The 17,114-nt window shown below is 38.8% G+C and overlaps 1 protein-coding gene across 1 annotated transcript in view; it reads left to right on the top strand.

Moving 5' to 3' along the window:
- LOC131897734 (neurexin-1-beta) overlaps nucleotides 1–16,073 on the top strand; it is a 391,182-nt gene extending 375,109 nt beyond the window's left edge. The window contains exon 7 of the mRNA XM_059248724.1: nucleotides 12,745–16,073. Coding sequence (XP_059104707.1) covers nucleotides 12,745–13,052 — 308 coding nt within the window. The 3' untranslated portion in view covers nucleotides 13,053–16,073. The remainder of the gene's footprint in view (nucleotides 1–12,744) is intronic.
- The last annotated feature ends 1,041 nt before the right edge of the window (nucleotides 16,074–17,114 follow it).

The following is a 17,114-nucleotide window of genomic DNA, read 5'->3' on the forward strand; positions in this document are numbered from 1 at the left end:
ACACAAGATCCAACCCAGGCCACTGTGGTGGATGGCTTGTCTGCCATATTTTTCCAGTCTAGTCCTAACAGGGTCCCTTCTAATAGGCTCAGAGGGGGAGGTATCTAATCTTTCACCCTGGCTATTACACTTCAACTGAAAAAAAAAAATGATCATTTCCCAGTAAAAGAAAGTTGAGCCAACAGTAGCTCCATGCCTGGAATATGTAAAGATGCTCCCCAAGGTGAATACACCCAGTTCTAAATCAGGAGGCCTGCACTCTACCCCACTACCCAGAAAGCCTGGGGCTTCGAAGGGTGTCCTGCTGACACCCCAAGCAGGAAGTGGGACCCCTCAGACTCAGAATGCACTCACAGTAGCAACTCCTCCCTGGATTTCATCCAGACTACATTGTGGACTTTCAGAGAAGGAGAGGAAAGAAGAGAAAATTTTAAAAAGAAACTCTAAAACCTAATCGAAAGAGTTCTTACTTCTAAGAGAGTAAACCACATCAGCTCAGATAGTCTTAGATGATTGCTTTCATGATACCTAAAAATGTAAACTATCGTAACAAAAATATGAAAGACGGAGAAATGTAATTCACTCCAACAATAGCAGCCAGAGAGCACTGATCCATTAAAGATAGGAAGTTTCTTGGATAAACGGAAACATGCTCCCATGCAGTGCCACAATTGATGGTCTAAAACAACATGGCCATGATTCAGAGGGCCATTTTTGCCACCTGACTTCACAAGGCACTTCATGAAAGGGAAGTGTTCAAACACAACTATCCCTTCAGAGAGAATGTCCCTGGTCATCCCTGCTTCGGCCAACTGAACCATGGAGGGAGGTCTGTACCACAGATTGTCTAACTGTTAGGACAGCTGCTGAATCAGTTGCTTTTGTAAGAAAGACATGGAGACAATAAATAGGTCATCATGCTTTTATAAAGACCTTTGATCATTTCACAGCAGGTAATCAGTTGCTACCCTGTCTGCTCTGAACCTCAAAGTGACCCTTGGTGACATACAATTCAAGTGTCATCATCATGTTCTGAGCAAGAAGTGCTGGACAAGGGTACTGAGTTGCCCACCACTGCTTTAGCAAGTTAGGTACAGTTTCCGGATTAGAAATTAATGCTCAGTCCAGTATTATCCTGCTCACTCTGCATCGTATATGGACGATTTGGTGGGCATGCAGAATTCCATCAGCCAGGGACAGCTAGATCCAAGAGGTGAAGAGGACTGTGCCTGGGAGAGACAGAAACACACAGGTGCTGAGGGCAGGTGCCTGCTGTTCTGTGCTGTTACGTGCTCAAGGAGAAAATGACAACAGATTACTCTGCAATCATGAGTGTAGATGCATTAAACGGAAGGAAGTGTAATAGTCACAGACTTTAGGCTTAGGAAGCCTAAATTACCTAAGCTCGTTGAGACTGTTTCTTTCCCCTTAATACCCATAGCCACAGAGCTATGGCATGTGGGGAATAAATCCGATAATACGTACATAGAGCACAGCAGAGAGCCTCGTTAGCAATAACTAGGAAAGGCAATAGTTGTTTGCTTAGTAAAATAGGGAAATAAATTCAGGTTTTACAGTGAATCAAACATGATTGGAGCTGCACTGAGCACCAGTTAATGATTACGGAGTATTAGAAATAACTACGATGGATACTGTTAGGGAGGAAGTTAAGAGGCTTTTGCTAATACTGCATATTTACGTTAAGCACATCTGAGGTTTGGGGAAATAGTCCATGGAGTTTTCCAAAAGTCTGCCTTTACTTATAAAAATCACGTGAAACAAAAACTCGGCTATCAGCCTCCGTCAGGGAGCTGAGAGAAGTGTCACAATACCCACACATCCATGCATGTGTGCTTGCATGTACAGTGCCTCATGCTCTAGCCGGAATCATGGTACCCTATCTACCTATAACCAGGTTCTGCACGAATCCCTGACTCCAGGTCTTGGGATGATCCTTTGGTGTTGTGTGAGACTGACATGCTTTCTAGGTCCATGGATTTCTGAGTGTTACAGGAATAGAAACTACTTCCCTTATGAAGAAGCAAAGAATTCAGTAATAGAGAGTAACGTCTACATCTTAATATATGGGTCCTCTTACTTCATGCTTTTGAAATGTAATCCATTTTGATGGAAACCATATTTAAACGCTCAGCCTCCTTGGCTTGGAAACTGGTGTGCTCCGCTGCTGTTTGTGTGACTTTTCTTCTGCCCAACAGTTGAGGGCGTTTGGTCGGATGAGGGCCTGCTTTAGCACCCTTGTGCCAGCAGCAGCAGGACTGACAAGAACTTCCACAACTGCTCTGTGGAATTGATAAATAGCACTCGCGGTTAGCTATCAACTACTTCTTCATAGCCCTCTGGACTACTGTCCACTGCTGTGGCAGTACAAGAGGAACCCACATGATGAAGTGAACACTGCTAACTTGGCAAACTTTGAGTAACTGAGTAACTTCAGACAGTAAGACTAAGCAGTATGCTATTAGGGAGTGTAGAAAAAGCAGTGTGATATTTGCATTAATGCTTTCTTAATAATTAATCCCAATTCTTCCAATTTTCCTCTTTCTTGTTAGGTGGTATGGGAAGTGGAGATTATGGATGTATAGAGGTAAAAACGTACCTTTCTAAAAAGCTTCATTTACTATTACTGAGTGTGTGTGCATGTGTGCATATAATGTATGTGTGGTCATCTGCATACCACAGCATACATATGGAAGTCAAAGGACAGTCTTGTGGACTTGGTTCTTTCTTTCTCTTTACATGGGTTCATGGCTTCCAGGGATTAAACTCAGGTCATCAGGCTTACACATCCAGCACTTATGTGATGAGCCATCTTGAAAGCCCTAAACACAGGTCTTATTCAAAAGCATTCAATCCTTGTAATCCCAGTACTCAGGAGGTCAAGGCAAAAGGGTCATGACTTCAAGGGCAGTATGAGCTATGTAGTGAGTTCCAGGTCAGCCTATAGCTGGGTCTCATCCATGTATGCATGTATACTTACACACACACACACACACACACACACACACACACACACACTCACTCACTCACACACACACACATTCATAGTAAGATTCTCTCAGAAGAATACTGGAATTTGCAATATTAGTGCAAATGCTTTACTCGTTTGCTTGACAACTTCCCTCAAAACTTTGAAATGAATCACACTTGCATAATGGTAACATTCATGCTATTTCACTCCTAAACATTGACCAACTCACATCAATCTCTTCCCATAATCCATTAGGAAACACACGTCCTTCTCAGCAGGTGTACTCAATCTTCATTAGAAGTTAGAAGGTTGAGAAATTGCTAAGAAATAGAGTCGCCAGAAACTGTCATCAAAGAACGTATAATCTAGTCTGAAACGGAGTAAAATCTAACAGAAATATAGCATTTCAGGAAAATTCCATCACACTATAGAGTCTGCACTGTACTGAGTGATGCATGCCTGAGACTATTTATTTATTTTAAATTTCATCAATGTTCCTGGCTTACTTCCTATGACAGTTGGAAAAGTCAATGTCAGCACCATGGCGCTCTTCTCATCTCCGGTTGCCTGTGTGCATTCTTGCTATTCTTCTCATGGCGTGTTTGTTTCTCATCAATGGGTGCATGTTGCTTTGATTTTAGAAGTACTTACTCTTGCATTGCCATAGGGTCTACACATATTTTCTCTCGTCCCTTCCACTTGTACTTTTACCTTGTTAGTGGTGTCTGTCAGTTTACTTAAGGAGTCCGTGCTGGTCTTTTCATTTACGGCTCATGTCACTGTCTACCATGTATAGATATGATAAGCTTTATGTTCACTTTCAGATAGCGTCTCAGTTTCCCAAACTCACGGTTCTGCAGCCACTCTGGGTCAGTTCATTTTCTCAAGAGCAAACCCTTTCCTTCTTCCAGATCATTCCAGCTGTGCTGCTGCTACTTCAAAATCATATATTTAATTTTGTGTATTCGTACGTCTGGGGGTGGGTATGAGCACAAGAGTGCAGGTACCCACAGATGCCAGAGAGATGTAGAATCCCCTGGGGCTGGAGTTAGAAGCGGTTGTGAGCTCCAAGAGCACTATGTGCTTCTGAGCTCTTAACCACTGAACTGCCTCTGCAGTCCTGATGTAACTTCTTATTAGTGGACTCCTCTGGCTCTTTGGTTTTGTTTTCTGTTTGCTGGTTTATTATTTTTCTTCCTTTTTGAGACAGAATCTCATTGTGACTGGTCTGGAACTTGCTATACAGCTCAAGCTGGCCTCTAAACAACAGAGACCTGCCTGCAGGCTTTCCAGGTGCTGAGATGAAAGGAAAATGCTACCCTTTCTCATGACTCAGAAACGTATCCTGTGTTCCTGCACAGCACCTAGAGTTTTCTTCCACCGAGTTCTCTCAGATTTTATGTAATCTGTGACTTAAAATGTTTGTTGTGTATATAGTTGTCTTAGTAAATTTCAAGTCTGTGAGGGGGTACATCAAGTATGCTTGGTTACCTGCTATTCCAACCTGTCCCTGGAACCTGACTATAGCTTACTATGTAATTGTGCTTAGAGCAGGAGGGGAAATTCTTAGAGAAAACATCATCAAAGATAAATAAAAAACTAATTATACAGAAAGGAAGAAAATGAACCTATGAGCAGTAGGAAAGTAGAACTTTCTTTTACATGTGGAATCGTGGAAATTAAAAGTAGTGCTGTGGCTATACCTGTCTCAATCAATAAAGAAATGGTAAGTTTGAGTAGGTACCTGTGAGTGAACCACCAAGGCCCAGGAGAAACTAGATTCACTTGTACTTTACTAATCACCATGATGCTTTCAAGGTTTTTTTTATATATATATATATATATATATATATAAAACTAAATGGAGTAACTTACCATATGAAAATTCTAGAAGCATTGCAGATGATGAAGCTATGGACATGTAGTTTACAGTACAACAGTCTGTAAATGCCTTGATACTCTAGCTTCCCCTAGCTAAGAGGGGAAAGGTGCATTTCTGTGTATCTTCATGTTAAATGTAAGGAAAGTCATAAAGGATGTAGTCTCTCAGCAGCCTCTTTCTCATGAGAAGCCAGTTGAGGCAGCACCCCACCTTACAGGTGACTGTCATACAGGCACACTATGACCTCTGTGCCTAGCATCCTTCTTCGTATAAAACCTGGGTTTCAAGAGAAGATAATAATTCTCTTGATCTCAGAACGGTGGCCCCTGAAGCTTCCTTTAAACATAGGCTTTGGCAGTTAGGGAAAGAGCAGAGAAAAAAAAATATCAGCTATCTCATAGCCAATCAGATTGCAGTGTTGTACTGGTCCCTCCTTCCTACTGAATCTCCTACTCACTGAGGAAAAACTGACACCATCCAGCATCCCGCTTCTCAAGCCTCCTGTTTGCCCTCCAGGAGTGAACTGCAGAAGAGGTAAGACATAAAATAGGAGCTGGCAGAGAAGCAAGAGGGGTTTGAAATGCAGAAAAACTATTATTTCTCACAAAATCCCAGCAGAGGTTTAAATTCAAACACGCCACGCACATCCCTGCGCCTTTCGTCCTGTGAATGTGGTGTCTAAGCATGCCTTCTTCAGAGTGATCACACCACACTGGCTTATTTCGGCCTCTGTTACAGCAAAGGACAAAAATGAGAAAAATAATAGCCCCGTTTTTTTGTTGCTGTTAGGTATAGGAGAGAAAAAATTGTACTAATCTCAATTGGCAAACACCCCAGGAGCCTACAGTTCCAATTTTCTTTTCACAGTATTAATGAAACTGGGTGTGGGAAAAGTCAAATCTTCCCCATAAATCTGAAACCATTTTCAAGGCTTGCCTCAAATTATAATAACATCCATATATAAGACACGGCATGGAGATCTGTTCCAGTGAGATTATTTTAGGGAAGTGGTTTTCTAGATGGGGTAGAGATAGAAATCTGAATGTAATTACTTTAAGTTAGATCTATGATAAAACCAGGAGACTTTGCAAAAAAAAAAAAAAAATCTAATCTATACATCTTGCCAACAGTGTTTTAAAAGGATCATCATAAGATAAATACCTACCCAATGGTTCTACTTAGCAATGTGATACATATAGAACAGTCTGGGGTTTTATGATCCTATATATGCCCTTCCACTTCTGAAATATATAGCTCACATTCCAATTTTTATCATTGGTATGTTTTACTCTTTCTTATTATTTCTTAAGACTGGTAATTTCTTAGTCTTTCTTAAAGGTCAAATGCCGAATTTTCATTGTCATCAGTACATCGAGATGCCCATGTTTCATCCTTGATGTGACAGGGACATGCTTGATGTCGAAGCTATATGTTAGTGCTGTGCATTGAGGAAATAAAACCAGCCAGGAATACTGCCTGGAAACTACAGTCTTACCCTGAAAGAGAATTTTGGAAACAACATAAATATAATAAGATTACAGTGGAGGACCTGCTCATTCAAGTGCACAAAATGGTTTCATAAAAATGGCAGTTTGAGTGATAAAGAGAGCATGTGATGGCATGCCACTGCCTTGGCAACCTTATTACTGGAAATACAAAGTGTCCCTGTCTACGGCCAAACAAACCCTCAGTCTAGGTTCTATGGATTGAGACCTTAAATAGCGTTTCTCATCTAGATTTTTATTTATTCTGTTTTATTAATTCTGCTGCTGTTGTGGACAAATCCAAGGCTTTGTGAATGAACGACTTATACACTACCATTGAACCTTTTAGGCTGTCCAGTTTCATTTTGTTTTTATTTATTCTTTGAGGATGGCATACTTATATACAGTGATGAAGTATCCAACTACCTTCTGAATACTTATCCTTGTGCCTATAAATTACTACAAGTTTCACCCCTCATTGAAGAAGCTTCTTTTTCCATCTTTATTTTTTTTTATTTCTATTTTGTTTTTAATTGTATGTAGTACATGCAAGTGAATGAAAAACCCATGGAAACCAAAAGAGGATGTTGAGTCCCCAGGAGCTGTAGTTACAGGTCATTGTAACACCCCTGACATGTGTGACAGGAACTGAACACAGGTCTCCTAAAGTACAGTATATGCACTACTAACCAACCACTGCCATTTTATTTTTCAATAACAATATTTAGGGCTTAAAATGTGACTCAGTTGGTTGAGTGCTTGCTTGGCGTGTAGGAAGGCCCAGATTCAACCTCTAGCAACTCCTAGATCAAATACGATATGCATATGTGTTATCCCAGCCCGTAAGGTGTGGACACAGGAAGACTAGAACTTCAATGTTAGCTTCAGCTACAAGTATGTAGTTTGAGGCAAGCTTGGGAAGCTTTAGGGTGTCTCAAGAAGAGAGACAGAGAGAGAGAGAGAGAGAGAGAGAGAGAGAGAGAGAGAGAGAGAGAGATTGATTTTGATTGTTGTGTTTCCAATCTCAAAAAGAGTTACCAAGATGCCAAACATTTCCCATTATAACTTAACAATTTTGGAAAGTCATTTACTTTTAAAACTCTGTCTTTTAAAATTTTTCCTTTATAACAGTAAAATCTTGCAAAACAATCGTTTTGCTTTTATGCTTTCGGCTTTCATGTTCTAAAGGGTACCTATGTACAGACATGTGAGTGGAGTACTCGGCTCTGACACGAAGCTCCGTCCTTCATGAGCCTCTCATGGTACCTTCGGTTCCATCTACGGAAGAATGCTCTCAGGGTTTTTTGTTCCCATTTTTATTTGTTCGTTTTCACTCTATAGCTCTTGCTGGTCTGAAACTTGCAATGTAGACCAGGCTGGTAAAGGATCCACATTTAAACATTTTAGACAATAAAGAATATTTTACATCATGCTTTGAACTTGCCAGTTTGGCAATCACTTCTGCCCTTGCTTAACACCTCGCTTAATAATGCAAGAATCCAAGGAGGCAGAGCTGTGAGCAGTGCGGCTTTCCCCAGTGCGGAAGGACTCACCAGACACATTCTCACAAGGGCCATCTTCAAGAACCAGTCAGGAGCTGGGAAAGAGGGGGACAGAAGAGACACAGAGAAAGACACGGAAGCAGCAAACAGAAAGATAAATTCAAATTTTAAAAAAATTGACTTAAATTTTTTTATGCAGTGTGGCCAATACCAATTTTTTTTAACATAACAAAAACACTGGAACAAATCCTTTGGATGTTTTATTGCTACAAGGACTCATCCTCTGGGAAGAGTGGTTGACAATGTGATAGAGAAACATACTAGCCCTCCTAATATCGGAAGGCACATGCTCATCTGAGTTGCCACAATATTAATCAGACTCTGAAAGACATGCGAAGGTTCATGGATGTAGCATACAAGATTCTCCATCAATCTGCTGGACCAAAATAGACCACGTCAAAACTTTCTAGATATTTGATTAATGGGGGACACTAGAGAGAGAGAAGGGAGAAGAGGAGAGGGGAGAGAGGAAGAAGGAAGTTAAAGGGAAGAGAACGGAATTAAAATCCCCCTCTTCTTTGTCCTTCAAGGTAACTGTCAGTGCAGGCGTCTCTTTCATAGCTTTGACTAGGTAGGAGAAGTGAATATAAGAGAGAGAGCTGACTGTGAGGTCCTGACCCTGGGCAAAAGCTTTGCATGTCTTGTTAAGGCCATCAGTAGCCTCCAAATCCTTTAGAGTAAATTGCCAACTAAAGCCCAAGGCCTTTGTGTTACTATCAGAATGGACACACCCTCTCTCCTCTTATGTAGAGGTACCGTTTTTACAGTCAATACCAGCTGACTCTGTTAGCTAATGACATGATTCTGCATGTTTTTTCTATAAAGTAGAGGACGTGGCAAGTGCATGGGGGAAATTTGGGCAATATAAGAATGTATTGGTATTGTGTTTTCTTACATCCATATAGTTCATGATTTTTTTTTTAAGTTTATGAGCCAAGATAAGTGGCTTACATACTTAAGAGATTCACCTACTCATTTTTTCCCCTTTGCTGGTCACGTGGCCTTGAAGTGAAATATATATGACCACTGATGTTTAAAACATTTCCGTTTCTCATCATACCTCATCGCTTCTATTTCTTGGCTTTAGTGACCACCATGAGCCTGTGGAGTTTACCAACGACACAGGCCTTCTGTGTCCCGAGGCCCAGTGTGATGAACTGGCTCTAACACTCTGCATTTTTCTTACCGTCAGTGTCCGTTTGGGACCATTCTAGACTTAAAGCTCATTTGCATGATATTCTTCCTCCTTTATTCTTTTTCATTTGTTTTTTAAAAGACATTTCATCACATTCTGTGACAGAGAGAAGGAAAATGAATGGAAGGGAACTTCGGTTCATTCATAAACCTTTTACTGTGTTTTACAAAGAATGTGTTGCTATCATTATAATCATTAGAAATTTCATATTTTATATTTATTATGAAGCGTGAAAAATGCAAAATTCTCCAAGTCATGAAATATTTGGATTAATTATACAGTTCTCTGATTAAAGTCCTTTTCTTTTATTGTCTTTCATAACTAGTTAAAATATGACTGCCTTCTACTTTATGTATTTTTGAAATGCATTATATAAGAGGACATTTAGCCTGAGTATCATTTATACATTCTGTACATTCAAATTAATATGAAATTTCCTCAGAGATTTTTTTCCAGTGAGCATCAAAAAAGCATTAGTGACAATATTTTTAGTTCATATATGTATTTAAAGTTATGTAACCTGTTATCGTACATCTATCTGGGAGAGATGTCTCATTAACATATAAATACCTTTGACCTTATAACAAAAGTTAAGAGAAATATCGCTTAGCCTTCAGATTTGAAACCTAAATAGATGTAACTATTGTTTAATCAAGTAGATGTGGAAACAACTGTATAGTCTTAGCAGCTATATAACAGTACCTATGTAAGTGACTGTTAAAATGTTAATGTCAGGGGAATGATAAGATGTTTTTTCATTGAGTTTTGATTTTAGTTTTCTGGAGAGTGTTTTATATGTTATTTAAAAATACGATATTTAGAATCTCTTAAAGTGGGTTAGGCAGAGGTATTTTTGGCTCTCATGTGACTTAGGCATTTTGGCTGGTGTTGCAGAAGAGCAAAGTATACTTCTTAAATGGGAGATGCTTATCAAAAGCTTACAGAGCAAAATTCAGAGTTTGCTTTTGTCTTTATGGTCTCCTTCTAGAGCGAGCACATATCTGTTTTGAGATCTACATGCACAGTTGTTTTTAAAACTATATCAGATATAGTCAAGAAAAGTGAGATTAATTGTCTAGTATTAAAATATCTGACACCATTTCCAAATTGTGCATACACACCAACATGCATTGTTGCCATAGTGAATTTAAACCTTGAATTCCATTAGAGCCCCCAAGTTGTAGTATCATAAACTAAATGACTGGGATTCTAGCTCATTGTCCCTTTATTTCCTTCTGAAAAATGTGAAGTTATTATGAAAATGTATTTCAGCATTCCATCACCAGGTGTAGGAAAAAAAATGATTTAGGTAACATTTAAATACAATTGCCTTTTCAGCTCTCGAGACACCCTGCTAAAAGAGCGTGGTGCCAAAGGCACACACAGAAAGTTGTCATTTCGGGAAAGTTAGCAGCTGAGCTAATTGGCACACTTTGGCAAAGATGACTGTATTTAAACAGAAAGAGCTGCCTTTGGTGTGCCTGGTGCTGACAGGGTTACAGCAGCAGGCTTTTCAGGGGAAATTAATTCCCAGTAATCAAACACTGTGGATTATAGTCTTTGTTCCTCTCCACCTTGGCCACAGAAACAACGCCAAGCCTTTTTAGACAGCATTACAAGAACTTTTGTAAAACAAGCCGTGACATAATCCACACCGGAGGGTTTCGCCTGCTCTGTACTGTAGATGCAGAATGTAGCTCCTTGCTGCTGTGAGACTGAGAACCAAGGCTTTGTAAGCAACTGTGTGGATGGGGATTCGTTTGATGAAGGAAAAGAAACTAACAGCCAAAAACCTATATTTATGCAAAAGAAATCTTAGTGATGTTTGAAAATTGGATTTCTCTTTTTAAATTTTTTATTACATTTTGTGTGTGTGTGTGTGTGTGTGTGTGTGTGTGTGTGTGTAAGTTCATGTATGTGACAGTGAGTTTGTGGTGGTTAGAGGACAGCCTGTAAGAGTGAGTTGTCTCCTTCTACTAGATGTGGCCTGGGGATCGAACTCAGGCTGTCAGAAATATGTCTTTATCTGTTAAGAAACCTTGCCCACTTTTAAAGTGGGTTTTTTAAGCAGCATAGGGCTCTGTGCTTTGGGAAATGTTTCCCAGTAATTAGCGGATACCTTTGTAGAAACATGCACAGTGAAATACGTATGTATGTCAATACATTCGGTACATCTATGGAATCTTGAATTGGCTTTACAAACAGTGTGCATACTTCTGGAAGTCGTGACGTTCTTACCACTACAACAGGAAAGTGACCTAGTTTTTCCCTGTAGGATAAGGCAAACAATGGCGGAGAGTCAAAGAAGGAAAACAAAAAGTAAGAAGCCATAGAGAAAATGGTCCAGGTTCAAGGTGGTTTTTGGTTGTTGTTTTCTTTTGTTTTGCCCTAACTTCCAATCTTTGAAGGTAGAAAGCAGAAAGTTTTCATTATTCTCATAGCCTTACCTTCTATACATCCCAGGGGCTTTCTTTGTGTTCTGTGGACAACCTCAGTGTCTACCTAGACCTGGAGAAGATATTACACATCCTATATTCCATTCTTGTGCCCAAGGGAGGACTTTGCCTCTCCGTATGGAAGTTTGGGTGAGGGTTTTGTAGCTGTCACACCAGGCAAATGTTCTTTTCTTGTCTCTTTTATTACTATTTATTACATTATGAATTTTGTCTCAAAACCAATCTAGAATATCTTTTAAATAGAGAAAGAGTACATTCCTGCATTCCTCTCCAAAGTTCCTAAGTGGGAGTATTTATCACAGGCATGCACCACTATGCACAAGTAAGGTTTAGCTTGAAGGTCACTAGCCCACTGCCATTGTATATGTAAATGTATACTTATTAGACCAATGAATTTCCAACACAAAAGGAAAAGAGTTGTCTTTTCATTTACAATCATGTAACTAAAATTATACTTTATAATGCAAGTAATGAGGGCTTGAAAGATGGCTCCATGCTTAAAAGCATGTACCGTTTGTGTAAAGGATCTGAGTTCTGTTCCTAGCGATCTGGTCAGATGATTCCTACAGCTCCTTGAAAATCCAGCTCCATGAGATCCAATATTTCTGGCCTCTACGGTCACCAGAACTCACTTGTGCTTACCCACACACAGATAAATACTCACATAATTAAAAATAAATTTTAAGAAGCATGCAGTCGAACTGTTCAAAAGGTCTGGACTATTTTATTGTTTGGCACTGTGTATATCACAAGGTGGAATGAATTCTGAAGATATTCCTTGTCTTGTTGTCCTGATCAGTCAACAGTTAGCTCTAAGTATCTAAGTATTCATTCTCAGGATGATTTCCTTCAACATGACAGTGGGGAGCTATTCTGAATCTGGCTGACATGTTGGGTTTATGGTGTCTCACCTAATGTGAAGGTGGTCCTGTAAATCTCACAGGAGCTGTGGTATTAGTGAAATTCATCTGAATTCCAGAAGAATGGAAGGATAAATGGTAGTTACCGGCTCCCTTTGAACTAAGATTGAGTCCCTAGATTACAGTGGCCTTGAGCAGGAGAGCGCTTTATTTAGTGATACAACACTTTCCCCAGAGCAGCAGGTACTTAAGTTAACATGTTTGCTGACATCCAGTAAACTCAATAATCACTTTGTTCTCATCCTGTTTCCTACAGCCAACCCCACCCGAGTGGGAGGCCGCGAACCATACCCAGGCTCTGCAGAGGTGATCCGGGAATCCAGCAGTACCACTGGTATGGTGGTGGGGATCGTCGCCGCTGCCGCTCTGTGCATCCTCATCCTCCTCTACGCCATGTACAAGTACAGAAACCGGGATGAAGGGTCGTACCACGTGGATGAGAGTCGAAACTACATCAGTAACTCAGCACAGTCCAATGGGGCTGTGGTCAAGGAGAAACAGCCCAGCAGCGCCAAAAGCGCCAACAAAAACAAGAAAAACAAGGATAAAGAGTATTATGTCTGATCCCAAGATTCGAGAAAGACACTTGTATAGAAATAGTCTTCATTTTATCTGAGACATAATATAAACTTATTTACTTTCCTTTTTATGAAGCACACACAAAAGAAGACAGGGAATGCAATCAGGAGGGAAAACTCTTTTTAAAAAAACAACAACAAGCAAACAAGTATCTCATGCTCTTGTTTCTCAAAAAACAAAAACAAAAAAAAAATGAAAGAGAGAAGAAAGGAAGGAAAAAATTCTAAAACAAAAAACAAACAAACAAACAAAAAAACAGGGGCCAATAAATTCCCTAACATCCGCAGTGTTTTCATTTACTCTGCCTGTCTTTATGTTGCTGGAGCATTCTAAAAGACGGTGAGGACCGCACGCATTCATAAAGCAAAGGAGTATTACATCGAGGCACAACACAAAACCAACACAAAATACAACACACACAAAGAAGCTACCTATGATCCTGGATTCAGCCAAAGTGCTAGCGCTGTCCCGAAAAGCCAGTGGGTCGGAGTGCCAGAGGAGAACGTCCGTTTGCGGGACCATCTGCAGATCACGAGGAGTTGGCCAGCTGGTGCGATGGGAGTGGGGGCTGGAAGTTGCATTTGAGACAGAGTGCTGGCTTTTTTGAAGACCTGTGTAGGAACGCATTCCAAAAGCCCCTTTCTGTTTGTAAGAGAATAATCAAATAAAAGTATGGAGGCCTTATTTTCAAAAAAAAAAAAAAAAGGGAAATATAAGGCACATTTTCACACTAAAATTTCAAAACGAAAAGGAGAGGGCATAGATGCAATCATTGGGAAATTTTCATGCACGCTTACTATGTTATTACATATGTTTATATAAAACCCATCTCTGTGTGCTTTCTGGACTGTGATAAGTGACGTTTTATAGCCTGTTGTATAGAAAATGCAAACTATATCTCTGCTCTTCAGCCATTTTTGGTAAATTCAATGTTATAAGTGTTGCTAAGTATAGGGAGTTTTATGACATCAGAGCAACAATTATTTCAGACAGATTTTTTTGCCACCATTATAAATTGCCACAATTACTTACTTTTTTAAACAAAAATTACAGTGTAGTGTTTATTCTAAGAAAGATATGTATGAATGTATATAAAGAGACTCAGCTACTTCTTTTCTTACATGTATAGCCTTCATTCTGTTACATTAAGTTTTAGTATTTGTATGAACGGTGTGAATTAGAAGGTAAAATATATACCTAAGTATCATATAATCCTTTCTCTCCCCCAAATACTCATTTTGATATATGTTCAACATTCACAGTTACACACACACACACACACACACACACACACACACACACACACACACATTCAGGCAGCCATCAGATAGGATGGAACACCAAAACACACAAATACTGACAAATTGAAAAGTGCAAAGAAGACAGTTGTGCCAAGGTATTATGACAAATGAGTGATTTGCTTCATTGAGATCCTGATTCTAGGAAACCTCAAGTTCTTAGTCCATAGTAAAATGGAACTTTTTTTTTTATAAAATAGAATATCACCATATACGGCTGCATAAATATGCATCACTCTACAGGCGGGTTAGGAAAGCAACGTTGGTGAATTCTGGCTGCCGCAATGGAAAACTCTGTTTCCCGTACAATTATATATATGTTCTCTGAACATGATGTGCGTGGTCAAGCTTTATGGAAAGTAAGCATTTTCTCAACTAAAAAAGTATTCTCGGTGATTTTTGATTCTGTATTACCACCCATTAAAATCAATCTCTATTTGTTGACTATTGACTAAATTTTAACTTTTCTGGTTTTACATCATTATCATTAATCATAGTTTTAGTTTAACATACATTGTGTAGTAGTGAATATAGGTTATACACTTGTTTTGCACATTGTTTCAATGATGTTCATAGCAATAAATTATCAATGTGAGAAGATAATTCTGAGGCTGCAGGGTGATGCTTCTGCAAAAAATTGGTCACATGACATAAACATCTCCCAAAAGAATGATACTAGGTTTCATAAATGAGAAGGATGCCATTATAATCAGCTTTAATCAGCAAGGCAAAAAAAAATGCAAAACACTTTTTGTGGTAGTAAGTTGATGAAAAATATGCCAAGAAGTGGCCTGGATTTCAGACATAACAGTACCTTAGAAATATGTATATATCACAGCAAATCATGACGAACTAAAGCTGCCAAGTAATTGTGTCAGAAGCCGTGAAGGCTTTTCATCACATGGAAAATAGATGGCATAAAACAAAAATTTGATATCCATTACTTCTGTTCATGGCTTCATATATTTTTAATTTTCCAGGTTAAAAAAAACTCGCAAGTCTTTTCCCCCTACCCCTCTCATTCAGTCTTACTCAGGGAAAGCCAGAGAAATAAAAAGGAACATAAAATCACTAATTTAAAACTTAAAGTATATATGTATATATACTTTAAAGTATATACATATATATGTTTGCTTTTCCATTTTATCTGTTTAACTCAAACTAATTTCATCTGGAAGGATTCTAAAAGGTGATGGAAAAATAAATTGCAGTGTTTTAAAATGGTCTATCTGGGAGATTTGCTGTTTGTCATTGATTTCATTATGTCCTCCCAGTATAAATTTAAAACTTTCATACATTGATAGAAACTGTATTTAATTTTATTGACCTCCACAAAATCTAGCAGGTTTTCCCCCCCTGAATGGAGAAGGAAAGGATAGGATTATGAGTTTTTGAAGGAAATAGACTTGAATACAATCCAAGTATCTTTATACTAAACATATCAGGGTCCGTGTGTCATTTCCGGTTCAGAGAAGATTTCACACTACCTGGCATAAACTGATTATATCTCTCGATTGTAACTTTTCTGATTGAGTATGCTTCTTTTTTATCCATGTAATGTGTTGCCTTTTTGAAAAACGATGATTACAATAATGTGTGAGGTGGTACATCCCTAAGATGTCAAAGAAAGGCCACTTTAATCATGCCCTTCTAGTGCTTTGAGTGACTGGGTATCTGAGGGGTTTGTTCAGTTTTGTTCTTCTGTTGCAAGGCCAATTTATCCATTATTGGAAATGCTAAGCAAGTGGAATTTACTGTTTTGTTAATAAACTATTTCTTAATACAACTGTGGTTTATTGACTTTAAAAATTGCATTCGACACCATTTTGCCCCTAAATTGAGCCATGAGGAAAGCTGCATTTGAAAGTAAATCTTATCTCCAGCCAAGTAGGGAAGGGGTGATGACTCAGCCTTTTGTGCGTTTTATTGCTCACTCAGCCCCTCTTCACATACACTGAAGACTTGTGTGCTCCATGTCACTACCTGGAAACATACAGAGCTAGCTGAGAACAGTATGAATAAATACTGATGTCGCAAATACGCCCTCTCTGTAAGTTGCAATAGAATTAAAGTTAATTACACCTGTAATTAACTATAGAATCTGTCTCATTAGCTATGGTTTCCCTAATTTCCTCTCTTCTCGTCTGTACTAAGAATAATATCAGTGTTATAAAATGGTAACGATTAGATGAGCCACTGTATCTAGTACAAACAAGTGCACACAAAAGATGACTACTACATATTGTTTTATAGGAAGTAAGGCTTTGAGAAAACATAAAATCATGTGCTAAGATTGTTATTTAAGAAACAAGCAAAAAGATAAAGGGGAAAAACTTTAGTAAATCCTGACACACAGATAAAAGACATACAAGGATTATGATCATTTTTCATAAAACCAAGTATCTTGGTGCCAAGCATATGGTCCACCACTTTCACTCCTATAGCTGTTAACTGTTTAAAGACCTTGTTTGTTTTTTTTTTAACACAACTTCCCAGCAACAAAAACATTTTTCATTTTCATAGCAATGAGTTTCAACAGAAGTACTACCTACATTAGCAGCTATTAATATGTTGTTTCAGAGCTGTGTGTCATTCCTTTAATATCAATCCATGCATTTGACATGGATATGAGAAACAACCCATATTTCTGTAATGTTTAAATTAAAGGCTGCATGATTTAGCTTTCTTTTAAAAAATGTAGAGCATTTCGAAGGTTGTGGCTGTCTGAATGCTACAGTCACAGCTGGTC

The sequence above is a fragment of the Peromyscus eremicus genome, chromosome 22 (genome assembly GCF_949786415.1).
Source record: "Peromyscus eremicus chromosome 22, PerEre_H2_v1, whole genome shotgun sequence".
In the NCBI taxonomy this organism is placed as follows: domain Eukaryota; kingdom Metazoa; phylum Chordata; class Mammalia; order Rodentia; family Cricetidae; genus Peromyscus; species Peromyscus eremicus.